At 40.0% G+C, this 26,656-nt stretch overlaps 1 protein-coding gene across 1 annotated transcript in view; it reads left to right on the top strand.

Moving 5' to 3' along the window:
- DOCK5 (dedicator of cytokinesis 5) overlaps positions 1-26,656 on the top strand; it is a gene marked incomplete at its 3' end in the record, with an annotated part of 63,644 nt that overhangs the window by 25,913 nt on the left and 11,075 nt on the right. The window contains exons 20-43 of the mRNA XM_009580938.1: positions 576-676; positions 3,099-3,233; positions 3,963-4,074; positions 5,231-5,301; positions 6,286-6,392; positions 6,841-6,977; positions 7,644-7,739; positions 8,663-8,761; positions 11,484-11,578; positions 12,640-12,718; positions 13,262-13,362; positions 14,447-14,505; positions 15,006-15,160; positions 16,798-16,883; positions 17,429-17,585; positions 18,129-18,169; positions 18,282-18,372; positions 19,282-19,401; positions 20,180-20,269; positions 21,043-21,147; positions 22,600-22,741; positions 25,149-25,230; positions 25,434-25,518; positions 26,308-26,398. Coding sequence (XP_009579233.1) covers positions 576-676; positions 3,099-3,233; positions 3,963-4,074; positions 5,231-5,301; positions 6,286-6,392; positions 6,841-6,977; positions 7,644-7,739; positions 8,663-8,761; positions 11,484-11,578; positions 12,640-12,718; positions 13,262-13,362; positions 14,447-14,505; positions 15,006-15,160; positions 16,798-16,883; positions 17,429-17,585; positions 18,129-18,169; positions 18,282-18,372; positions 19,282-19,401; positions 20,180-20,269; positions 21,043-21,147; positions 22,600-22,741; positions 25,149-25,230; positions 25,434-25,518; positions 26,308-26,398 — 2,437 coding nt within the window. The remainder of the gene's footprint in view (positions 1-575; positions 677-3,098; positions 3,234-3,962; positions 4,075-5,230; positions 5,302-6,285; positions 6,393-6,840; positions 6,978-7,643; positions 7,740-8,662; positions 8,762-11,483; positions 11,579-12,639; positions 12,719-13,261; positions 13,363-14,446; positions 14,506-15,005; positions 15,161-16,797; positions 16,884-17,428; positions 17,586-18,128; positions 18,170-18,281; positions 18,373-19,281; positions 19,402-20,179; positions 20,270-21,042; positions 21,148-22,599; positions 22,742-25,148; positions 25,231-25,433; positions 25,519-26,307; positions 26,399-26,656) is intronic.

Here is a 26,656-nt window from a genome sequence, read left to right as displayed (position 1 = left end):
TGATCAACAAATACGTACTTGACATTGGGGAGAAACGTGAAATCAGATGTATCCAGCTGACGTTGGTGGGGGGAGTGAATATAGGGGGACATAATGTCCTGGCTCTAATACATGTCATTGTAGCAATGGGACTGAGTGTTTGCTATGACTATAAATTATCAGAATCTCAAGTTTTAGCTTGAAAAGCATCATTTCTTAGCTTTGAAAAACGGCCTTCAACCGCTCTGTGCCTATTTAAGCTGTGCTATGACAGTGTCACCTGAAGACTGAGTAGTGCCGCTTCCTGTATTACCGTTATTGCTTTGTGGAGTAGCTCCCTTTATCTCTAAGATTTCCTATCTAAATGCTGCTATGACCTACCTTCCCTCTGAGCAATGATGTAGTCGCGCACACCACAGTGTTTAGTCACTGTTAGAATATGAACAACGCTATCTGTAGCATTAATGCTATTAGAAAAATTAACAAACAAAAACCAGGACCTAGCAAAATAAATGACATGGAATTAGAGACTGTGTTATGTTTGTGTTAGAGGTTGTGCGGCTCTGTACATCTGTTTCCTTTCGAATTTTTGGCAGGTATTTATTATTTCTTTGATCGGAGACATCAAGTTCCAGCATTTCAACCCTGTACTTGAAACTTATATTTACAAGCACTTCAGTGCAACCCTGGCATATGTGTAAGTATTGGTAACCACAAACCCACAGGCTGTCATTCAGACAGTGCCTCACTGATAATTTCGGCAAACTACACTAATGTGATAAAGGCAGCATAGACCAGACGAGAGCGTTCCGCCCTATTCTTCTCTGCTTTCAGGAGAGAAAGAAACCCTGTAATTACTCTTCTTACTCTGTAAAACGTTTCTATTGTAAGAATTTTTTCTGTAAGGAAAAGACACTGCTATCATGGAAAATCCTGTATCAGACTATGATTCAGACTCTCTTTTGACCTGTAGTCCTCTCTATGTGTGTTTGTGTTGTAAAAGCATCTTCCTGTTTTTCAGCCTGATTTCCTACTTGAACGCAGGTTCATGCAGTCAGTCAGTATACGTCTCTCCCGTATAACTTTTGAGTGCTTTGGTCTAGTATCGCTGCTAAAAGATTAAGGGGTGCCGGGCGGTTGGGGTGGTGGTTATGGGTGTATGCAGAAGGCAACGGAAAATATCGTAAGTCGGTATGCAGGGGGGTGGTGGAAACTGATGAAGGAACACAAATTCATAAGAAATCTGGTCTGAATGGGTATTGCTGTTCATGGAACTGTTTTGTCTTGCCAGTATCTGCCTCAACCTTTTCAATCCATCCCACCTCAAAAGTACTTTGAGCAGAAGAAAGTTTTAAATAGTCTGTATGCTTTGCACTCTGCTCTACAGTTTTAGGGGTATGTTTGAATGGGGTCACGGGGAGCAGAAGCAGAACCATATGTGGCTGAAATAATACGAGCGACATTGTGGTTGATGGTAGCAGAGATAAGAACGGTGTTCACCTCCACTGTCTGCCTACCACCAGGCAGGTTGAGGAGGCCACAGAATTCAGAAAAGGGCTAAATGTCATGGTGGGGTTTAAACATGCAGATTACATGAGATTACACTTACATATTGAAACTCTCTCACATAGACTCTCATTTGTTTAGAAGAAATTTGCAATTCTTCACATTTGGATGTGTGGGTATGGACAGTGGGAGTAATTCTGTTTCCTTGTAGCATTTTTATCTGTGGAACTCAAAGCAGTTTAAGAAATTCAGCTCACAATCGTTAGTCCTATTTTATCAGGGAAGGAAAAAGCTGATGCACAGAATTTATTTAGGTACATGTGAAAACTTAGTCCTTTCGGTCAACCTGTTGACTTCATGTGCTTACAAATGAGGCATTTGTTTGAGTGCTATAACTAGTCATGGCTTACATGCCCAAGGATACCCGGAAAGTTGGTGGAGAAGCCAGGAATAACACCCGGATCTCTTGGCTTTCCAGCTCCTTGATCTAGCACCCCTCAGCCCAAAGATCATTACCCTCATGGTAACAGGCAACTAAAAAGTTAAAACTGGGGCCAATAGGGAGGGCAAAACTAGAAGCCAAACTCCTTTTCCCCTCTAAAAATCTCTTCTTATTTTTACTGATACACATGAATTCCTAGTCCTGAGTATTCGGCCTCTTTTGATGGCTGTCAACCTAAAGATAATCTGAGACATGATTCCGCAAAGCTCTGAAGTCCCCATCTGCTGGATTGCTTTCTTCTTCCCTGCCCTGGCCTCACAATCACTGCTTGCATACGATTTCCTTTCCTTCTTCCCTGTAACCTGTGGAAGATTCATCATTCTTATTTCTCTTTACTATAAATAAACTTCTTTGATTAATGAGCACACTGTATCTTAGCTTTGTTGTTCCCTTGCCTTTCTTTCCAGTTTAGCTTGACAATGTGGTATCTGCATAATGCCAAGTGGATTATAATATAGTGTCCTTCGTGTGCTCCACATGCCAGAATTTGACAAAGCAGGGAATTGGATGCTGGCAGTGTGGCAAGTAGAGGAAGCAAGTGCAAAAGCTGTTGTGTGCTTGACTATCACTCACACACCGCTTTGGGAGCTGTGAGTTGTTTAATGAAGAGGATTTTGCCTGAATATTAACTGCCATAGCACTCTCAGAAGATCCTGATCTTCTGATTCGGCAGAGACTAGATAGCGAATACTCATAATATGTTTACATAACTTCTGTCCACAGTTCTCAAAGCACTCAGCAAGTATTGCTTCCGAAGAACTTTGTGCTCCACACATGAGAATGCTAACACTTGGAGAAGGTGTCAGTACACTTTCAGTAGTAATGGGTTTTCCAGATTCCTGAACAATTCATTTTAGGGAAAAAGAAAAGCAGATCACGAAGCTAGAATTTATAGACAAATTTGTAGACTTTTCTGAGAATTCATGAACTGGTTGTGAAAATCTGGCAGCCCACGAAGCCAAAGATATCAGAAGGAAATAGGCTGGGAAGAGGAACCCCTGTCTTTTATCTATTTATTAGACTGTAGTTCCTCTCTGGAATAAGGAAGCTGGACTTACACAGAAACTTAACTGTGTCTATATTTATTCTCCTTTTTGTTTTATTTCCAAAGGAAACTCACCAAAGTACTGAACTGTTACGTGGGAAACGCTGATGACTCCAGCAAGACAGAATTGCTATTTGCTGCTCTGAAAGCCTTAAAGTACCTATTCCGATTCATTGTTCAGTCACGAATATTGTACCTGAGGTGAGACCAAGGTCATTGCCATCCTTATGTCTCCTTTTGGAAGTCAGTGGAGTTACTTCCAGTCAACACCACTGGAGGGGATATTCTTCAGCGTATCTTCTATCTTTGAATTATTAAGAAGAGTATCGTTCTGCCCTTTGTCTACAGCTGGAGGAAATAAGTTGAGGAAAAATTGAAATACCTAATTTGAAGAGGAGAATCCTTTTAGTCACCTGTAGCATGCCATAAGCAGCATATGGTAGTGCTGAAAAGGAACCTGTTATTTATTAAAAAAATTAAAACCTGGAATGACTTCCTCATTTTAAGAAACTTTAAGAAACAAATGCATGCATGGTTACTTGTTAGGTGAGGTGAGGGTGACATGTTGTCTAGTATAGGATATGGTCAATGACAGTGGTTTTACCATAGTCTCAAAACATGTTTTCAAACATGTACAGTGAATGTTTGGCATCCTTTCCTCATGTTCATTCTGGCTTTTTTGTTTAATACAGAATGAGCTACTTGATTCTTGGAACACAAGCAGAGTTTGATGTAATGGCAGTTCAAGAAGTGCAGCTTTTCCCTTTTTTGGAAATTACTGCAGAATCTCCAATGCCATTTTTACACTCATGGCTTTGTAGAAGGAGACTGCTTTAAGATGTTGTTCCACAGAATAAAATCGTATTTCAGCTACTATGACGCTGTTAGGCTAGATTTATGTGTGTAACTAGCTCTTTCTGTTCTTTGTAGGTTTTATGGGAAAAGTGAAGATGGGGATGAATTTAATGATGCAATACGCAGGCTGTTCCTCTCCTTCAATGTCCTCATGGACCGGCCTTTAGAGGAGGCTGTCAAGATTAAGGTATGCATAATTTGCAGGGAGAGGTAATATCTCTTATTAGATCAACTGATACAATTGCTGGGGGGGGGAAGGCAGAAAAATGGACAAGCTTTGAGGCACATAAAACCCATTCAAATGAGTCACACCACCTCTGAATATCTGTTTTAATGAACTGTGTCTGGCAGGAAAGGAATATTTAAACCCCAAAGTTTATCAAATAGAGATGAGAGCTGTGGCTTTGCTGAAAACCCTTCAGCACCTGGTAGGATGAAAGTTAACAACCAATGAAGATGTAATCTGCTGTAGTGTGGAAGACACTTCAACTAGTAACACCAAGCTTGATGGAGATACAAATGTTAAGCTACTGCAAAAATCAGTGTAATGCTGGGAATGAAAGTAATGAAAAAACAAATGACTTCTAAATGTAGCTTAGATTTTATACTTGCTTGTTTTTCTGGTGTCAGCTGGATTATGAACCTTCTGTTTATGCTCTCAGGAGGAGCAGCGCAACCATGCAACGGCTGCTAAATTGCTAAAGACAATGAGGCCTTTAGCTTGCTTGCTTTGTTTCAGTTCTTCTAGCCAACATGCTTTTCTCTGTTTGAAGGAAAGATTGATTCTAAACTTTTAATTAGCATTTGGGTGATTTAAAGCCCAACTTTGATTCTCGTGCAATCAGAGTATCTGCTGGCAGCAGCCATAGAACATCACAGAGAGACCTTTAGTTGCTCTTGCACCTGGTTGTTTGGATGTTACACTTATGAAAGCCATACTAGTACCTAGATAATGTATTAATGTGTATGTGGACATGCTAAAATATGCAGAACACTGAGTCAATTTAACTGACGAGTGCTTTTCATGTCAGGCTGTAAGGAGCTTAATCCCTGGAACTGCAGGATGTTTGCAAAAACTAAAGAACTTGGCTACAAATCCTTCCTCCTTCACCTTTTCCGCTCTGCCCTGCAGATCTGTGGTTGCTGGAGGCTCTTTGGATGCGTAAATTTGATCTTAAGCCAGTTCTCTACAGGTGTCCACATATTTGCTCTTGACAAAAGCTAGATTTGCCATGTAAGCTATGGGCATTGTTGTTGAGCCTTTACACCCTTTTAGAATGAACTAGCTAGTCTAACTCAGTTTCCATGTGTGTTTCACGTCCTTGTTTTTTTTTTTCTTGCAGGGTGCAGCTTTAAAGTATTTGCCAAGCATCATAAATGATGTCAAACTAGTATTTGACCCTGTTGAGCTCAGGTAATCATGTGAAGTTTGTTTGTCCTCTAAACCCAGCTCATCTGTTGGGAAGAATTTTGGAAACTTTCCTAAAAACAGCCAATCTGATTATGACATGGTGATGCACATACTGTGCATGAATTTGAGGAAGCGCTTGCAGGGCTTCAAAGGAAGTCAGTTTAGTTCGAAGGAATCTATGCATCTCAACTGCTCTTTCTTAGGAACGTTGAGATTTTACTGAAAACCAGAATTTGAGGACTGGGGAGTGATATGTTGAAATGTTGTGCAAGTTTCCACCAATTCTTAATGATTCTGAGGTAAACTGAAATGTGTGACAAAGGCGCAGCCTTGGTCAGAAAAACAAAAGTTGTATTTATTCAGGAAATTCACAACACACTGTGGATTTCTGTTCTTTGGTGTTCATAGCTTTGCCCAGAACCTCCCAACCATGCCTCCTTGTTCTGACACAAATAATTTTCTCATAAACAGTAGACAGACAGCAAATGTACATGGAATTTAATTTAATGGCATCGCAGATTGAAATGAGTCATCACTCTTGATGAAAGGGGCATCTGGAAGGATATGCTCTTGTATATAGCAGTGTTTCAAGTTTCAGCAGTGATCTGCTGAAGCTTTGCAAAATTCTGCTTTCATTTTGTGTGAAAGTAAGTATTATCTTATGCTGGCACTGGAGGGCAGATGGTATTGCCTATTTATAAGCTTTTGTGATAATACCTAGTGTGTCTTGGGATGCAAGCTTCATTTTAAGAGGTTTAAGCCTGCAGTTTCTGCATACTGTTCAGTTTTAGTAAAAGTTTTGTGCTGAGTTTCTTGAAAATAAGTTAGAGCTCCATAGTAATTTGCCTGGAGACTGCTTGCAGGTAACTTGTCCACACAGTGACAAAACTCCCTGACTTGCCCAGGTGCAGGACAGCGTAAGTGTAGGATAGAATCACATTGGGTGAAAATGCTTACGATCTGCTTACTTTGTGGTTTGCACACTAGTGTCCTCTTCAGCAAGTTTATCCAAAGTATTCCCGACAACCAGTTAGTTCGACAGAAGCTAAACTGCATGACCAAGATAGTCGAGAGTGATCTCTTTAAACAATCCGGTAAGTAGCAAATTGAAGTCTGTGGATTCTGCATGGGGCCACGCACCCTTAAAAATAGAAATGGCTTTCAAGTTCACGTCCTTTACATCAGTCATCAGTGGTAGTCTACCATTAAATCCATCTTTAGAAATATTCTTTGCCGTGGAACAACTGAAACTTTTTTTGCTGTTCAGTCTTTATACAATGCCTAACACTGTAGGATCCTGATCTAGTGCGTTGATTTAGAAAGAGGCAGAAGGTGAGAGTGCGCTATTTGATGCAATACATATAATTACAGGTTATTTATGACTCTCTCTAGTCTGTTAGTGGTAACTCAAGTTGATTTAAGCCACTCTTGGTGTCCAAGGTAAAGTTATGAGCAGGAAGCTACTGTGTGGTACCCATGTACACTGAATGCTGAAGAACTTTCTGATCCCAACAAGATGTGGTGCTCTGTTTCATCTTTTAGAATGCAGAGATGCTCTTCTGCCGCTACTGATAGATCAGCTAAGTGGCCAGTTGGATGACAATTCGAACAAGCCTGACCATGAGGCCTGCTCACAGCTACTTAGCAATGTTCTTGAAGTCCTGGATCGGAAAGATGTGGTGAGCATGAACTGTCAAGGGTGCAAATTAAGGTTAATTCTTCTTTTGAGAAGTTATGGCAAAGAAATGTTCTCAACTTGTGCTTTAAAGAATTACAAAGTTCTGATGTTTACAGAAATTGTGTTGCATTGCTGTATAGTTCTTTGAATCTCTTTGCACGTAAAGTAGTTGTGTCTAAAAAGAAGCCATGAAAGGTTGAATTAGTGGTTATCGCTACAGTACAAAAAGCAATTACTTTCCTTTCTAGGGACCAAAATGTTTTGGTGGCTTGTTGAATTATTTTGAGCAAGTCATAAAAGGTTTCTTGTTTTCTCTGCTATGAAATAGGGACAGTGATCATTATTCAGTCAGGAGAATACAATTACTTGCCACGTTAATCATGGAAATTAATTCTAAGTTGCTGTGAAAATAGTTTGAACTGAAGAGCTGTTTGGTTTAGCTATGCCAGGATGAACTAATGAAGCTGGTATAGATCAATTACATTAGCTCTCCACCAAGTGTATACCTACAGTATTTTAATCGATTGCTCATGTGTTTTAAACCTCCTTTTTTGCATCCTCTAATAACAATTAACCACTGTCAGGGCAGCCCTCCCACACAGGGAGCACTCTATAGAACAGTATACATTAAGAAGTGTCTCAAATTTTCCTTATTGAATATCCCCAGGGGCCCACTGCTGTCCACATCCAGCTGATCATGGAACGCCTGCTAAGGAGAATAAACCGCACAGTGATTGGAATGAGCAGACAGTCTCCACACATTGTGAGAGCCTTTTACTTGCTTCAGTTATTACTTTACCATTTGTTATAGTGGAATTTATTCTCCTGGGAGATTTCAGTGTGTAGCAGCGGTTTATGAAATCATCTTTCAGTTTCCTGAACTGAAGGCTTCTGTGCCACTGAAACATGGCTTTTGGTGGTTTTCTGAGACCAGGTATTAGGATACAAATTGTCTTATTCCAGCAGCAGTTTGAACTAAGTCACAGCTGGCTGTGATTTCAAGTTCCTTTGGGCCCTTGTGCACAGGGAATTTGATTTTTCAGTGCAGTTCTAATACACAAGGAGTCTTTGCTGAAAAAATGCTCTTTTGTCACCTTGGCTGAATAGGATTAAATGCTGAAGGGTGAGGCATCTCTAAGGGGCATTTCTGACTACTGTGTGGCATCTTAGAAGGTGTAAGCAAGTTGGTATGTTTTAATTTACCGTGTACAGAAAGATGGAAAAGTCAAGAGCTGGGCATATATAGCAATATCTTATTTTTGATAACCAAGGTCAAGTTAATGCTATTACCAATATGTCAGCTGTGAGAATTAGAGTTGGCCATAGTAAATTTGAAAATCATAGAATCATTTAGGTTGGAAAAGACCCTTAAGATACAACGAAGTGATTTGTATACATATATAAATATATATATACCATGGTTTTGAGGATATGTTTTTCTTGCAAACTGTGATCCCTGGGGAGAAAGAAAGTTATACCCAGACTTCATACTTGAAATTTGAGAAGTCTTGACTGGTTTGGGGTAGAGGATTAAACAGTCACACACACTGATGTCAGGACATAGATGAGCAGGATTGTGATCAGTGGTATTTGATTAGGCAGAACTCTGAAAGCATATGCCATGCGTTGAACTTACAGTGCTTACTACAGGAAAGTAATAAAATGTTTTGGTTTTTCCTATTCTAGGGTATTTTTGTGGCCTGCATGACAGCCATCCTGAGGCAGATGGATGATTTCCATTACAACCATTACATCAATACTTTCAAAACCAGGCAGGACATTATTGTAAGTCAGCCTGGCTGGGGGATTAGCTCAGTCCATAAAGAATTACACTCTGCTTCTGAAAGGTCATTTCAAGTTACTGTATTCAGTTTGGAGTGATTATACTGTGTTCATCAGCAATGACTTACGGGCACGAAATGCCACAGCCACTGGGGATATATTCACATCGCCCCTGCTGGGTATACACAGTGGATGTTGCTGACTCAGTAGAGCCTGAGAATAGCATTTGTACCATTGAGTAAAAACACGTTTAATGTCTATCTAAGTCTGTGCAAGTAAAAAGTCAGGAACCAGAAGAGTGAATGAAGGTGAAAAGGAAAAGCATTTTCCCCTCTCTTGTTCTCACTGTATCTCTTTGTCATCCTGTTCTCTTCATCTACTTCTTTCTAATTCTTTCTCCTCTAGAGTTTAATTAAATGCTTTAGTCTTGCTTTAGTGGGCAGCAGTGCAAAGTTCCCTCCATGTTAAAAAGTGCGTACAATTCATGTCCCCAAATACTTTCAATATGAGACCAGGTGAAACATTTAGGTTGTTTTTTTTTTTTTGAGGCCCTTAGAATTAACAGCTCTGTCCGGATTTTCCCCAGACTTCCCAGAACAAGTCAGAACCAAAACCAGAATTTATGCAAGTCTCTGAAGCATGACACAGCAACTGTTGTGGCTTTTTTGTCCCCATACTCCTTGTTTTGCAACTTAGAAGTGCTTGCTTATTTAAATACTGGCCGGGGAAGGGTCTGGAGTTGTGTTCTTCTTGAAAAAACTAGATCAAAAACCACAAGAAGGTGTTTGTAATTCATTTTGGACGGCAAGGTGATCTCCCTTTCCCTGTGCAGTTGGAATTGCTTGCAATCTGTTGAGCAACATAGCCACCTACAGGACACACACATTTCTGTCACTTCTGCATCTAAAAGGCCACTCGGCTGCATCGTCTATAGAGAGCACTCATCATCTAGTTTTAGAATTGCTTTTTATATTACCCAAATAATTTTTTGTGAAGGAAGAAAAAACAAAATTAAGTAGATTCAAGAATTCTGCTAGTATTCGTCAGATAAATGAGTGAAAATAGAAATGCTGTGTCTAAGGAAGAAGGGTGCTAGGAAGACAAATCTGATGGGTTTTGGAAAAAGTGGATTCAGGGCAGAATGGAAACAAATTTTATGTTGAGTGGGCCTCGGTTCAGAATTTTTTCTTTTTCCTGAAGAGCAGTTGAGCTAGCAGGAGACGATCATAACTTAAGTTCAAGGTAAGGCTAAACAGGTGCTTAAAAGCTTTGCTGAAATGTAAACTTCAGACTGAAGCTCAGCTTGCAAGTTTGAAGATGTCTTGTTTTACCATTTAGTTCTGCATCTTCTGACCATCTTCTGACTCAAGTAGGAGAATATTTCTTTCGTATTTCTGTGTGTATTCATAAAGCTTCTACATGAAGACATATCCAGAGGGTGAATTATACAATCATTAAAACTACCCGCATATCACTTAAACAGGTACTGATAGAAAATAACAATTTGTAATCTAATTTTTACAAATCCTTAAATCTACAGAAGCAAGCCCATGTTTGTGGTGGTGAAGTAGTTGTTAACACCAATAGAACATTGCATTTTGTTTTACTGCAAAACCTGTTTTTATTTTTGTGGTTTATTGTTGGGTTTTATTTGCTTTGGTATTTTTAGCCCTGGCATGGCATCATTACTTGGTTGGTTTAACACTGTTATAAGTTAATTCGTATCTTCAAGGTGCCCCATGTCAAGTCCAAACCTTTCCATCAAGCTTTGATTTAATAATGCCTAACGGATTTTTACTGAGGCAGCACCAAATGCCCATTTCTGTCTCTACATCGATGTCGCTTGCCAATTCTTTAGAGCAAACTGTTCACCTCAACAGGATATTTTTTTTTTTGCTGATGATCTTTGCAAGGTGGTGATTTCTCATGTGACCTTCTTTGTGTCCCCCTCATTTTTGAATGCTAATGTGCTGTCTTTGCAGAGAATAGAATCCATTTAAATGCTCATAGGTAGCATTTATATCTGTAGAGACCACAATATGGAGATCAATATTCTTGATATTACCTTCTTTTGATCATCTCTCTTCTTTTCCTTTTTTCTTATTCTACAATTCAACCTTGTGTTGCCCAAGTCTTAAGGTGTGATATAGCTTTGTTTGGAGCAGTTTACTGTTTGTGCAAAAAGTGTCTTTTCTACTATAATGTTCTAAACCACGTGTCTGATGGCATGTTCACTACCTCTGTTTAACTATCTTTCTTAAACTGGACCAGAAAAGACTTGACGAATTGGGGGAAGTGAGAATACATTATAATTTCCATCTTTATAGAAGATACTGCATAGGGCTGTTACACTGTCATCATTCAGACGTTTGGAAACAAGTCCTTGAATATTGATTTTGCTTTTTAATCCAGCTTGTGCACCAGAACTCCCTACAACATAGCTTAATTCAAAACAGTAAAGACAGATTTAATTAAACAGATCAACATGTTCTGTGGAATTATTTCTCCTTCTGTAGTTGAATGGATGAGATGTCAGAAATAATTTAGTTATTGGAATATACCCACACAATAAGAGATCCTTCTTAGGAGGTACAGTGTATTGATTGCTAATCAATGCAGTCATTAATCAATGCAATTGCAAACATTTGCATTTCCCTATATTTTCATGTGGATAAAAGACTACTATATTCAACCTGATGGGCTGTGGCTTTTATTTTTCCAACAGGACTTCCTGATGGAAACATTCATTATGTTTAAGGATCTGATTGGAAAAAATGTCTATGCAACTGACTGGATGGTCATGAATATGATGCAGAGCAGGTATATAGTTGCTGCTATTTTAAGTCTTGCTGCTGCTTTGGACCCTTTCTGGTTCTGAAAGGAGGGTGACTCACAAAAGCAGGCTTACATATCACTGGAGTTACATAGGCTTATTTTCTTTTATGGTTTCAGCGTGATTTAAATTAGATTTCAGTAAATGGTAGTGCCTGCACATTTCTGTTGACAGAACTGGAAATCTTTTTTCTCCTGCAGACAATCAAAACCATGCAGTCTTTCATCCAGTCACTTACCTGCTGGGGAGTGCAGCATAAGTCAGAGAAGCCTTTTTGGTTTCAATTCTGGGGGAATCACATGGCAAACATAAATCTAGAGTTGGACATAAGTGTGGTCTAGGGTTTAGTGTGCTGGCCTGTAAACTAGAACTACCCAGGTTCACTTCTTGTCCTCTGCTGTGGACCTTGTTTGGCCTTATGTGAGACAGTCTCTCTGGCTAAGTCTGTACAACTTGAATGGCTTTGGCTCTACTATCTGTAGATAGCAAAGCATGGCCAAAATCTGCTATCCGTAGCACAGCAGGGCCCATACACCTGTAAGTTTAGTGTTCCCACAGGCGGTATCAACAGAACTGGGGACAGAGTGAAGAAACAGCAAGCACATAACGCCTGTTTGCATGGCACAGTCACGCAAGTCATCTTCAAAATGGAGGCAGCGTAGCTCCACTGTGTCGTAGGGGTGCAGTGTGGAGAAGGGCATGGAAGTGGCAAGTTATTTGAATGCTTCAGTGGTGAGGATAGGCTAAACTTAAGAGAACCTACCATCTGGAATGACACTGCACTGTCAAAGAGATTGGATAACCCAAAAAGTGTTTTGGTTTTCATCCACCTCCAGTCAAGGTTTCTTTTGCTCAGAAACAGAGGAATGACTTTTCCTGAATGTCCCTCTACTGGGAAGGAGGTGAAAGAGCATTGTAGAGGAATACCTGTCTTGTTTGGGAGGATCTATTCTTGTTTCCTGAGCTTACATGTAGGAGTCATAAACCCAGAACTGCAATGTTAGTTTTTCAAGAGCCACCTTTTATTTGCTGTTTTTATCTCTTCCAGGGTTTTCCTCCGGGCGGTGAACCAATTTACCTCTGTACTCAACCGTTTCTTTCTGGATCAAGCAAATTTTGAACTCCAGGTAATAGTTCCATTGTTTCTGGATTTTCTTATGGACCCCAGTCCTGAAAGGCAGGAATAACAAACAAATCCCACTGTTAACAGATTTGTTGATATGGAGCATGCCCGTGGAAAATGTCCATAGTCCCTTATAGAAAAGCAGCTGAATGCAGAGCAGTTCTGAATTACAGACCTGTGGTTAGCGCAGCAATAAGTTGCAAGCAAATGCATCTGCTGCAGGCTTTACAAGGTCAAGTTGAGCAGCATGCTGACTATAGCTGATTTGTGCTTGGCTAGTGAAGAACAAAATGCTGTATGGGTGTACCCACTGTCGCTTCCTTAGTTGGAAAGTACAAGATAAAAAGAGAAATTTTAAGTTTCTGTATGCTTCTGGCTTGCCTGCCATGGCTGAGAACACAGACTCATCTGCCAGCTCACTGTTGGTACGCTTCCTCATTAACACTTTTGTGTTATGTCCACAGCATTTGGGGCTGTGTAGCTCTGTTGAGTTGGTTGTTGCTTTTCCTTTGTCTTCTCCTGTTTTAGGCTTGTTTCTCTTCCACAGCTCTGGAATAACTATTTCCATTTGGCAGTGGCCTTTCTCACTCATGAATCCCTCCAGCTGGAGACCTTCTCACAAGCCAAACGCAACAAAATTATCAAGAAGTGAGTTTACATTTAAAAAGTTGCCAGGCCTTTTTGCTTTTAAGAAGCTTCATTTGTACTGTTCCAGACATACCTCATACAATCTCAGAATGAGATGAAGCATGCCATGGAAGTGTTTGATTAATGAATGATGATAAAGGGAGGAGGGGTGTCTAGGACAGATGTCAGGTCTTTACACTGTGGATGTCTAAGTCTGGACAGACAGATTCTGAGCTGTTTGAGCTCAATTTAAGCACCTTCCCAAAAGATTCTTTCCACTGTAAGGTCTGTAACAGAAGGCTTGCCATAGTTCCCAAAGCAATACCTTATGCAGTTCCTCAGCTATTATGTAAGGTAGGTAAGCAATAATCCTAAAAGCTCTGCAACTTTTTAGTCCCCTCTCTTTGCGTTTTCTGTTTCGAAAGCGAGAGCAGTTCAGAGGCATTCATCAACCCAAAAGTAATAATTTTTAGTAATTTGGCCAAATTCACAAAGACACTGAACAGCTTTTACTTCTGCATTTAGCTGGAATCAAATGCATAAATATATTTGTAGATCTTGACATAGAATTTTGTTAGGGCATACATAGTTAATGTTTGCCATCTTTTTTCTGCAATAATGAAGGCTTTAAGAAGCCTGGTAAATATTCTTGCATCCTCACAATGTCAGCAGTTAAAGCTTTAGGGAAGAACACCAAATACAACAAAATCCTGGGTAGAATTGCATGAAGCTGCAGGACTGCAGCTTTATTCTGCTCTCAGGGAGTCTGCAGTCTTCTGCCATAATAGCATATGGCCCTTCTCTTCCTCTGTGCATTGAGCATTAGTGCTGGGCAGGGTAAGGAAGAAAAAAAGATGAAGTAAACATCTAACAAAAGGTATGTAATATTGAGGAACTTCTTGATAGACTCTTAGTACGGAAGACAGTCTGTGAGACCTCTTGGTATAAATGCCCAGCATATTCGGGTTTGTGTATGGTGGGGTTTTTTTAAGGAGAGGGTAATAGATTTCTGTGGTTTTGCCATTAAATTTCTTCATCAGCTTTGCAAAGGTAATTTCAGTGCATAGGACTTCTTAATCTTTTTCTTTCTAATACCTTTTTCTAGGTATGGGGACATGAGGAAAGAAATTGGCTTCAAAATAAGGGATATGTGGTATAACCTAGGTGAGTTCCAGCCAAAGAATTATCTTTATTCAAGCTCTCGAGCTGGGTTTTAAATCCTTTATTTCTTTATAAAAGCTGCTCATGTTTAATGTGGGGAAATAGACTTAAGGTTCAGCTGTTTCAGAGCACAAAATCTCTTTTTCTTTTTCTGTGAATAGCTTGCAAAAACTAATCTTTTCTCACATCAGCTACTGAGATAATTTCTTAGATTCCTTATAAAGGATGTTCTACCATATGAAGGACAAGAGTAGAATTTTTCAGAGAGCCTTTGTGATTTGCAATATTGCATGCATTCAGTTCAATTATTTTCTTGGACTATTCCTGAATTTTGGAGCTGTAACATGTTAATTCTACCTTAAGTAGCCATTATCCACATAAAATATGCATTCTAAGCAGAATGTCTGTGGTTTATGGTCTTTATTTTATATGAATAATGTGCTTAAACATTTGGATATCCAAATCCTGCCATTAGGATGTATCTGACTTTGACTTTCTTGCAGGTCCCCACAAAATAAAATTCATTCCAGCAATGGTAGGCCCAATCCTGGAGGTAACCCTGGTCCCAGAGCCTGAGCTACGGAAAGCTACCATTCCCATCTTCTTTGATATGATGCAGTGCGAGTTTAACTTCAGTGGGAACAGAAACTTCCATATGGTAAGGGAGCCTGGTATCTTCAGTACAGATGTTCCGCAGTACGCATTGGGCAAGAAGGAGAAGAGAACATTTAAACAAAAACAAAACAAACAAAAAAACGCCACACAAAACAAGTATTGTGCCAAACGCTTTGGGAAGTTATTGTTAAGTGGTTTGTGGAAGTCAGGACTCTTCAGTTCTGTCCCTGACTGTACCTTTGCATGACTTTGATAATCAATGAATTCCTCTGTTTTCATACCTGTCTGCATTTGCAGATGTGTGAATACCCACATCTAAATTGTGAAGCAATTTGTAGACCCTAAGAGAGTACTCTAAAAAGTAATGTCTAGTTACATTTATAGTAACAATATAAATTCCCCCAAGACAGATCTTTGGCTGTAAATGGAAGTTACTATAAAGAAAATTGCTGGACAGTCAAGTGTTAGGACTATGTAGTTGCTTACATACTGACTAATACCTCATTAACTTCAAATTTGAAAACACATTTGTGAATACTGATGCCACCATTATGGAAAGCAGAACAGTGATACAAACGACAGTCACGATTTGCTTGAGGCTACACAAGTAAAAGGACAGAGCAGGGAACAGGACCTGGATCCCTGAGTTCCAACACTGTGCTAATTTCTCCAGAAGTTACCTTTTATTGCTACTGAGTTAGCACCAGAAAGTAAGGAAGGAAAAAGAGGAGCTTCGCTTTTGCCTTGAGGTTAAGTTTTCACTGCAGTTTCTAAGGACTTACTCTTCCAGCTGTTCCTCTGGGGATATCAGACATTAACATCTCAACTGGCAGGCAGGGGACACTATAGTTATGCTGTAGACAGTCTTCTCCCTGGAGATGCGTAGGAGCTATCCATCCAAAAGACAGCCACCTTGGCATTTCAGACTGTTGTCAAATGTGACGTGCATCTCCCTAAGCACCATCCTCACACCAGCTTAGACCCTAGCTTCAGTGTGCATACGGGATCTTTCTTCCCTTGGGGTCATCAGTCTTTGGTGTGGTTGGCCCCAGGGTCTCAGGGGTTTTTGGAATCAGTAGAAGGAAACAGGATGTGTGTGGCATGGATTTTCCATTCCAGTGGTGTTTATATACTAGCTACAATTATAACTGAGATTATGTACTTGACCTACTTGCACATAACAGGGCATATCTTCATGGCTAGACAGATAATCGCACAGGACTTGGTTCTTGCATCATGAGAAGTTGCTTTGATTAGTAGTCACAAGTCTATATGATGGCCAGAGAGTTGTGACTTGCCCTTAACTGATGGTAGTAGTTCAGTTTCTTCAGGATGAGTGAATGACCATTATCATCTGTAAGCTGGCTGCTAAGATGCTTCTCCATCCTAGCAAAACTGAACTGCTAATGGATGGAGGAGAAGGTGAAGCATTACCCCAGAGCATGACTTTCCAGTGACTGTAGGATGAGAGAGGGAGGACTTCTATTTCCATGCTCCAATCTTGTCGTCTTGGCTACTTACCATTTTTATTCTGCTCCACCAATGAAAGCGTCCTCTAGCTTGGCTTGTAAAACCAGTGTCGGATGGCGGGTCAGAAACACGAGCCACAAGCATTACTAATGTTCAGACCACACTCTTGAGAGTTGCTGTCTATTTGATTGTGGTTTTTTGCCTTTTCAGTTTGAAAATGAGTTGATAACCAAGCTCGACCAGGAAGTGGAGGGTGGCCGAGGGGACGAACAGTACAAGATTTTGCTGGAGAAACTGTAAGTTTTATAAAAAACATGGACACTCTTTTTTACAGCTTGGCTATTTTTCTAATGCAAAGAAACCCTAATTCATTACTCCAGTGAATAGGGAGACAATGCAGTTGACAGTGATCTTAATGCTATATGGGTATTCCGAGACTGATTGCCTTAAAATGATGCTTTTATTCTGGACAAGCAACTTGCACAACTACCCTAAACTTGGAGATGAAAGCCTAGAGGCAGGTGCCAAAGTGGCAAGGGGGCTTGTAAGTGGAAAAGCTGGAGAACGGCAGGCTCAACGTTAAAGCAAAATCAGCCTTCTTTTAGCACCAAGAATAGAACCCAGGTTTTTGATCAACAAGGCAGGCTTTGACCTGTCTGACTTGGGTATCTCAGGTCTGGGGATATGATACGCTGTTCTGCACTATGAGAGTCTCTGTTCAGGAAACGTATTTGACTCGGTTAGCTGAGCGGCTGTTTGGGTAATTTACACTGAAGTTCTACTTACCACTGTAAGAACTGTAACTGAGTATTTGCTTCCGTCTCTCTGGGTATATCTGCAGCCTCCTGGAGCACTGTCGGAAGCATAAATATCTGTCTACTTCTGGAGAAGTGTTTGCTTTGCTGGTCAGCAGCCTGCTAGAGAACCTGCTGGACTACAGGACAATCATGCATGATGAAAGCAAGGAGAACCGCATGAGCTGCACTGTCAATGTGCTGGTATGGGGAAGGCTGGATTTGGATACGGGTGCTTCTTTACTGACCTGGCTTTTGTGGATTCTGAAGGATTTTTTTTTTTTTTGTAGGATTTTAAGTAATTCTTTATGCCATTTCTGGTTAATGATGGGCCTAAATCAGGCTACCAGCCGTTGACAGCTATAAAATGTAGAAAGATGTACAGTCCAAAATCAAGTCACATGGCTGGTCCTTGTCTACAGGGTAATCTGAAGCCCTGAAATACAGGCAGGAAAAATGACTAGCTGATAGTTTGGGAAATGTGGGCTTAAGTCCCTGTTCCACTGCAAAGAGCCTGTATAACTTTGGACAAGTCACTTTCTCTCTTTGACTTTTCTAGAGGTGATAGTAGCCCCACCTTATGTTAAAGGGATGGTTGCAGGGATATATGCACCTAAGTAGGCAAAATGACAGCGAAGATCTTTGAAATATCTAAAACTGATGCTGAAGTTACTTGTCTAGAGATGATTATGCAAATGCATGGCGCTTTACATTGTAAAAGTTTGACTTTTTTCCTATTCTTTGCAGAATTTTTATAAGGAGAAGAAACGGGAGGACATTTATATCAGGTAGGCTGTTTCCCTCCATAAATCTGTATAGAAGGCTTTATTTCTATTGGTGTTCTGTACACTGATACAGGAGTCCTTCACATCAAGTAACAATTGCTTTTCGTTTATTTAGGTATCTATATAAACTCCGGGACCTGCACACAGACTGTGAGAACTTCACAGAGGCAGCATACACTCTCCTCCTTCATGCAGAGCTGCTCCAGGTATTACACTAAAGACAATTTCAGTTTCCGCTGTCAGGGTATGGGTTTTAAATGAAGTGCAAACAGCTCAGAATAAACAATTCATGTTTTTGTTTGTTGTTTTTTTTTTTTTTTTTTAATGTGACTTTGCATTACCTAGGTTCTAGTGGTCATTGAGGAGCTTCACGATTTCGCAAATTGCACAGCAGCTAAATGGATGAAAGCATTAGCATCAATTAGTTACATACACTTGGTGAAACAGAGTGATATAGTGAGCTGGGAGAAAATGTCCATGTTAGGGCTCATAGTACAGTTTTTTTCCACTTCCGTGTGAACAGTGTAAAAATGCATTAGCCTAAGCCATCTTAATTTGGATTTAAGTCAACCTCTTCATTTCTTCTGCAGATAATAAAGCGGAAGCATACACATTCACTTAGTGTCTCTGCATAAGACCTTAAGTGAAAAATCACACCAATTTTGCAGATATAATTAAACTTGTAGTAACATTTTAAAGTTATTTGTAAATATGACTAAAAAATTTGTACAAGTTCAGATGAATTCTTAAACTGATTTGAAATGAACTCTTCACGTAGAAAAAAATTTGCACGTAACTGAAGCTTTCTGTCTGCTTATACGTGTAGTGAGAGAGCGTAATCGGATGTTTTTCTGAGCAGCTGGCTGGAGTGGCTTAAGAAGTTGCTGTGTACTAGCTGCTTGTTGTTCTAACTAGGCTGCCGAGATGTAGTCTTTGTGTGTGCATTCCTAGTTTACATTAGTCAGCCAACTCAGCTTATATCACTCTCCCTGTGCACTGATGATGGATTTGTCTTGAATGCATCTCTGCAGAAGGTGAGTCTATCCACTCTAAGGATTTGTTAATCTGAAAATGTTCCAGTTTTTTCAACTTTGCCTTTTTTTCCTCTGTACTAGTGGTCCGAGAAGCCATGTGTCCCTCATCTCCTGCAGAGGGACAGCTACTATGTCTACTCACAACAGGAACTCAAGGAAAAACTCTACCAAGAAATTATCTCCTTCTTTGACAGGGGCAAAGTGAGTGTCTCTGCAGTGTTCCTACAGTTCACTGGTAAACACTTGGCTTGGTGAACGTAGCTGGCAGAAGTTGTTAAAACAACTTCTGTTAAAAGCAGATACGATTCCATATCAGGCCTTTGATGCTTACGCCTGGCTTTTTAATAGAGACCGCAGTGCTGGTATGAGCAGGGTATCTATTTTGAATCCTTCTATTTCCTTGTTAGTCAAAGAGCATCTGAAAAACTAACCCTGTTTAAGATACTGGGTAGATGAGAAAACTATAGGTTTTCCTTTTCTTTTTCTGGGTAATGGCTTTTGTCAAGTTTTTGCATTGCAGTAAGTATGGCTGGTCTGGCTGATGCTGAACTTGTGCTAGTTGCACTTTGCATAGATGGTTCTACCAGGGCTAAATGAGACGAACCCAAGGAAGCCTGATGCAGGGTATGAAGTATTAGTGTAGGAGGAGACCACCCGGGCTTCTCTCGTTTGCTGTTTAGACATGTCCTTCCACCTCTTTGTGCCTCAGTTTTCCCTATGAGGAGGAACAATAGAAACCTTGCTTTGTAAATCACTTTCAGATCTACAAATCAAAAGAGCTGTGTGACTATAATAATTGCTGCAAAAAATGTACAGCATGGAGTCTAAGGGAAGGTTGGCAGTGCATTAAAGTACTGCCTGAATTAAAATCAGCTGCATTTTTTGTTTACCTATCTGCGGTAATGAATGTCTTTAACTGAGTCTTTTATTTTGCTTGTGCTCTTCTTCCCCCACCTGCCTCCCTTCACCCTCCATGGAGATGTGGGAAAAAGCCATTCAACTAAGCAAAGAGTTGGCTGACATGTATGAAAACAAGGTCTTTGATTATGAGGGACTTGGTAATCTCCTGGTAAGATTTTTTACTGCATTTTCAGCAGGCTGATGACTATTTATATTGTTGAGCAGGATAAGCCCAAAATACATTTATGTTAAAGACAAACAAACCAATATAACACCCATGGTTTTGTAAAGCTTAATGTTAGAAGAATGTTTTCATAAATTTTTAAAGTGTGTGGTTTTGACCTTGTAATTAGCATGACAATATTGTGTGCAGATGTTTAGCATTTTTAGTGTTAATCAAATAAGGTAACATTTGCATGGTGTATTTTCAGGCTCCATAAATCTCATCACCTTGTTATTTCTGTGATAAAACTACTGTGTATGAACACAGAACTATAGAATCATCTTGGTTCTGAATTATGTTTTTAAGATGTAACCAGATGGTCTTTATGTTCTTTCATATGAGAATCATCTGCCCAGTTTTATTTCTGCCAGTTCTCTGACATTTGTCACCATTTGTGTCTGCTCAGTTTCAGAACATACTTATTTTTAATCTGTGTTGCAATAGTTAAGGATTTCATGTATCCTTCTGGAATCCTAAAAAACGTGGTATTGTTCTCATGTCTGCAAACCAGGAAATGAAGTTGATCCTGGCCCAGACAAACCAAATATTTAACCAAGTCAATGGATAAGTATGAGATACTGTACCAAAAATCAATTGTAAAAAGTATTCTGTAGGGGAGAACTAATAGATCAGGAATTGGCACTGGGAATGTGAGCTATAGTCTGGCAGTGTCCTTGAATACTCCAAAGTGAAAATGCTGGTGACTTTTTCTTTTTCAGAAAAAACGAGCTACTTTTTATGAGAATATAATGAAGGCAATGAGACCTCAACCAGAGTACTTTGCTGTTGGATACTATGGTCAGGGTTTCCCCTCTTTCCTCCGGGTAAGAATTCTTCAGCACTCAAGTTCTGGAGTGGTGGGTACCCTAAAAGTCACAACTTTTGCAGAGCTTCCAAGAAAATTCAGATGCCAAACTCCTTTTCCTTTGAATGACACTGAGAGATCTAAATCCCTTAAGTATTTCAAAACATTTCAGCATATAAAAAAGACAAGTAAGAAACCAGATTTTTTTGTGTTAACAGCTTTAATAAAGTTAGCCTATTGCCATAGGGTTCTTTGAATGACACTGAGAGATCTAAATCCCTTAAGTATTTCAAAACATTCCAGCATATAAAAAAGACAAGTAAGAAACCAGATTTTTTTGTGTTTAATAAAGTTAGTCTATTGCCATAGGGTTTGTCAGATGATTGGTATGTTCTTATATGGACTTAAACAGAATTGTATTTGTGCCCTATACACTTCCTCAGAAATACAATTTTTGCTGTTGGAAAATATTTAGCTTGTAAAGAATTTATCCCATTGCTTTTCAGCCTGCATCAACCTGATTTTCAGAACACGGATCATTTCAATGCTCAAGCACATTAGTGAGAGTCTGTCCCACGCAGAAGAGTTAAAATGCAAAGATGCTTCCTGTTTGAGCTTGCTGCTAAGCATTGCTGGATCTATGCTAGCTATAATACAAGAATCTAGCCAAAGTGAGTCAGATGGGCAGGGTGCAGCATACTAGAAAATATTCCCAACTATTATTTAAAATTAATGAACGTTTACATTTTCAGACTGGAGTTGTTTGAAGTTGCTGGCCTTAAATGGAAGCCAAGCTTAATAAAAAAGAAAAATGTTAACTTAGGACTGTGGAACTGGATGGCATAGAAGGCTTTCACCTCCAGGTCATGTTATTGAATCCATCCCTTCCAGAAACCACTGCTGTTTGGTGGCCAGTTTGGAAAAATAATTGGCCATGGTCTACTGTTAAGTCTGTGGTGCAAAACTGCCATAGCTAGCCATTTTGTTAATGGTAGCTGAAGAGAGTCAGGAATGGAATGGAGGTAAAACTTGTGTCTTTGTGCACAGGGAGATCCCTCAGTTAACTCATACCGTAAGTGGTCTGGCAAAGAGCATGCAGTTACCTGCGTTAAAGAACTTTTTGGGACACATGTTCTCTTACTTAAAATCAGTCCCCTGACTGAGATTTCATATGTTGAATATATGAGTTCTGAGAGTGCTAGAAAGCACGAACATGTTCAATAACACTTGTATGTGGAACAATGAATTTTCTAGACAAATATGAGGATGCCATTGCAGGGCCTTGCTCCTGAGAGTTGCTGTGTTGTCACTCCAGCCTGTGTTTCTTCTCTCAGGTGTTCTGACTGTCTGTTAAGCTGGGAGACAACCGTTCATATAAACCAGATCTCTGAGACTACTCTGCGTATGTTTGGAAAGTTCCTTCTCATTGCTTTGTTTAGTGTTATTTCTCTTTTTCTTCTGCTACTCACAGAATAAAATTTTTATCTACCGTGGCAAAGAGTATGAACGAAGGGAGGACTTCAACCTGAAGCTATTGACCCAGTTTCCTAGTGCTGAGAAGATGACCAGCACTGCCCCTCCAGGAGAAGAGATCAAGTCTTCTCCTAAACAGTGTATCTTTTGGTTCTAATACGTTTTTGCACATTCAAGATCTGCCTCTTTCCTAAAATAAGAGAATTAGTAAACAACAATAATAAGCAAGGAACGTACTGCTCCAGGGAGGCTTTGAAGGCAGGCACTGGGCATGAAAATAAGACCATGCAGAATTGCAATAGTGAACTTAAACATATTGAAAAAGAGAGACAGCTTGATATTGTCCGAGTTAAATGAGCTGCTGTTAGGATGAAACCTTAACAGATTGCAGGTCAGTATTTCTTGTGCCTTCTTCTCAAGCAGGTGGTGCTGACTGCTGTGGTATATATGTGATCCAGTTCGGTATTTCTAGGTGAAAGAGGTAAAATACAGGCAGTGAAAGTGGGATATAAAGAAAGTGGAAGTATGCTCTCTTCTTGCTTGAAGTTAACTAGCGTTTATGAAGTGGCTGGGTTTTGTCTTTTTCCCTAGAAGTCACTTTGTAAGGAGTGTGAAGTGATTATTTATGTTGATGAAAGTTGTTGGATGAACGACCCTTCTTTTTTTTTTTTTTTTTAATTTATTTTTTCTTTATGCTGGTGGAACTCCAAACTCTGTGACACAGCACACCACTAGGCTTAAGATCCTCTTTCTCTTAATTGTGAACGTGACCAAGTGCAACCTAGTGAAGATGGATCAGATTCTTGTTTGTGACTTCCAGGCAATAGCAGATGTGCTCCTGGAAGATGTACATCAGTAAAAACCAAGTTACTGGGCTTCTGGCCTGTGTTATACAGGCCAGACTCTAGAATCTGATGGTCCATTTTGGCCCTAAAAGTCTGTATACAAACGCACAATTCAAACAGTGATACCAGATGCTTCCCTTGCAATAAGCCTGCCAAGCACTAAATCCACATAGGAAATTAAAATTCATTCAAGACCAAACTTGGTATCAAAAAATGCCTCTTCTATTGCTGCTTTGTTTCAGCTACTTCCTTTGCATCTGTTTGTGTTTGTTCTAATGTTTTTGGCTCAAGATGAACCTCAACTGCAAAATTTGGATCCAGATCTGAACTCTTCCAAAAGTTTGGGGGTGTTTGGTTCCGGGTCTTTGGCATAGCCCCATTGTAAAGGGGAGCAGCTGCATAGCTTGGATTTGGTACAGGTTCTTCTCGGACTCTTACAAACACCTTCTGAAAAGATGAGGAGTTTGAGTGCCCAAATCACTGTTGTGTTAGGCAGGGGTTGATGGTTCTGTAGTTTGTTTTAATTTCATGCTTTTTTAACCTCTGTTGTCTCAGGCTCTTTTTTCCTTTTGCTTAGAATCTGTTTCCACGCGCTTTTGTGATAAAATGCCTTGTTCTTCCTTTGGTTGTTTCATAATAGTGTACTGGAGATATTAAGTGAGATGTACACAGTCTCAGGGAATGCCTACACAGTAAAACAGGCTAGTCTTCCACCAGTTCTGAACTAGAAGCTGTATAGCATGCTAAGCATGGCATGAAGCCCAAGCTAATAAGCTCTCCTGAGAGAAAGAATATATTAGCTTGGGCTCAGTGCTTGATCTAATGTGGCTATGCGGTTTTGGGTTCAGATTTGGCTAGTACCCATCTGGCTCTTCAATGCGGGCAGAATGACCTTGCCTTTGCTTTCAAAATACTGTTTAGAACTACCCTCACTGAAATGTAAAGGGTGTATGGGGCTACCCTACCCACCAATAAAACATTGCACGTTGAGAGTGCAACTGGCAGGTGATTCGCAGAAATAATCTATTAATGTGGGTCAAATTGTTTATGCTTTCCTTTTCCATACAGGTTTTTACTTCTGTAAAGCCTTCAATACAGTTCTTAGAACTCTGGAGGAACACCACTGTAAGCTGTTGTGCTTGGGGATACTATTACTAACTTTTTTTTTTTAATTTCTGTCATGGTTCACAGGTGTAGAAGCTGAAGATTAAGTAGGTATTCACTGATTAAAAACAGCCTACTTTCTTCAGTTACCTTTATTGCTCTAAATATTGGGAGGGAGGGGCAGCTTCACTGTGCTGGAAGAATCTGACAAATAACCATGGGGCGGTGGGGAAGAGAGAAGCGACAGATGCATCCGTTACAGAACCTGGTGCAGAATCTTGTTTTCCTGTCCCCAAAGTAGAAATCGGTAGCACCCAGGCTTCCCAAGCATTTCACCAGGGAATTTCAATAGTTGGAAGTATTCGTGCAACCCTTATCTTTTTTGGCTTTTAGTTCGTGAGTAGCATACAAACTGTAAGAAGCAATATAATGCCTATGATTGTTAATGAACTACTAAGTATTTTTCTTCAAACATGACAAGAACACAGGGAATTGTTGAGAAGACTGACAGTTGATGAAAACAGGAAGGGTATTCCTCTTCCTCTCCTATTTTCCCAAAAGGATTCATAGTTTTTCATCCTTAACTATAGCTGCTCAGATGTGCAGTGCTTTATTGTGAAGCCTGTGATGAACCTGCCACCTAATTATAAAGATAAACCTGTTCCTGAACAGATCTTAAAGTAATTTCTTTTCCTTTTCCCTCAACATTTCCTCTGTATTTTTCTCAACTAGCCTAGGCACAAGGTGGAGTACCTTTGTGTCCTTTGTAAATTTGTTTTACAGTCCAGTTTAAAGGTGGTTGGTTTTGAGAGGAAACAGAAGAACGTTTCTGTAAGGAGGATGGGAAGTGAGAAAACTCACCATTTACTCTGCCTCTTTCTAGCTACTACAGAGCAAATGAGGTACAGCAGTTCACGCACTCCCGACCAGTCAGGAAAGGAGAAAAAGATCCAGATAACGAGTTTGCTGTGAGTCCTTTGCTTTTGATGCCAGCTGGCTTGGGTGTCTGTGCTATGAGGAGACAGTTCTATGCATTTATTTATTTTGTTGGTGGCATTTTGAACAGCACTGTCACAATTTTTTTTTCCTCCACCTGTGGCAATGGAGTTTTGCTATTAAAATGTAGGAGAAGCAAAGGGCTGCACTTCGCATTGCAATCTTTACATAAAGCCAATGTGTTAATGTCAAGGGGCTCTGTAGCTGAAGTTGTAATGCTCAAAATCCTTGATCTAGAATCCATAAATATTGTGCTGTCTAACTGCAGCTTCCTACAGAGTCCAGCTGTGTGTATGGTAGATTGAGGATGATGTAGCCCTCCTTAAGGAGGCCAGCCTCTAACCCTGAAGGATCAGTTCAACTTCAGGCCAACTTTTAAGATTTGCAGTGGAGAGTGAGCCTTGGATGTAGTGCAATAGCGTGTTTCCTTGCTGCCTATGAGGCATACTGTGGCTCATGTGTAGTGGTTGAGCATGTTGCATATAACACTGGCTAAATACACGATAATCGCAGTCCTGCTAATAGTGGTCCACGTGGAGGATAACAGCCTACTGCTGCTAATGTTGGTACCATTTAAATAGTAGAGGTGGTATTTGTTACAAAAACACTGGGTTCCATCCCAGTTAGTGAAGGTGAAAGTCATTGTGTAAGTCCTGCCAGCTGGTGCTTAAAGCCTGATTCCGTGCTCTACCACAGAAGAGAATTGAATTGCAAGACCAACAGGTCCCTTACATCTTGGAATTTTTTCCTTCTCTAACTAGAATATGTGGATAGAAAGGACAACCGACACGACAGCGTATTCATTTCCAGGCATCCTCAAGTGGTTTGAAGTCAAACAGATTACAACAGTAAGTTCTGCATGTAGGCTGGGTCCCATTCCCTCCCTCTTTTGTGGAGTAAAGGGTCTTGCAACAGTTAGGAATACTAGTCCTTCCACTGTTGGATGTGGCACACCAATAATTTCTGCTTCAGATAAAAGGAAATGTGTATCTTCTTTGATGTGCTTGTCTTTTTATGCCATTCTGCAGACAGCTCTACCCAAGGCAGCAAAGTTCTAGACTGCGTAATGCTTGGGAGAGTGGTTACTTCTGTAGCATACTCCACAGTCAG

This window comes from Fulmarus glacialis, unplaced genomic scaffold (genome assembly GCF_000690835.1).
Source record: "Fulmarus glacialis isolate BGI_N327 unplaced genomic scaffold, ASM69083v1 scaffold2707, whole genome shotgun sequence".
Lineage (NCBI taxonomy): Eukaryota > Metazoa > Chordata > Aves > Procellariiformes > Procellariidae > Fulmarus > Fulmarus glacialis.
Note: the sequence above shows the minus strand (reverse complement) of the source record. Positions and strands in the feature narration are given on the sequence as shown.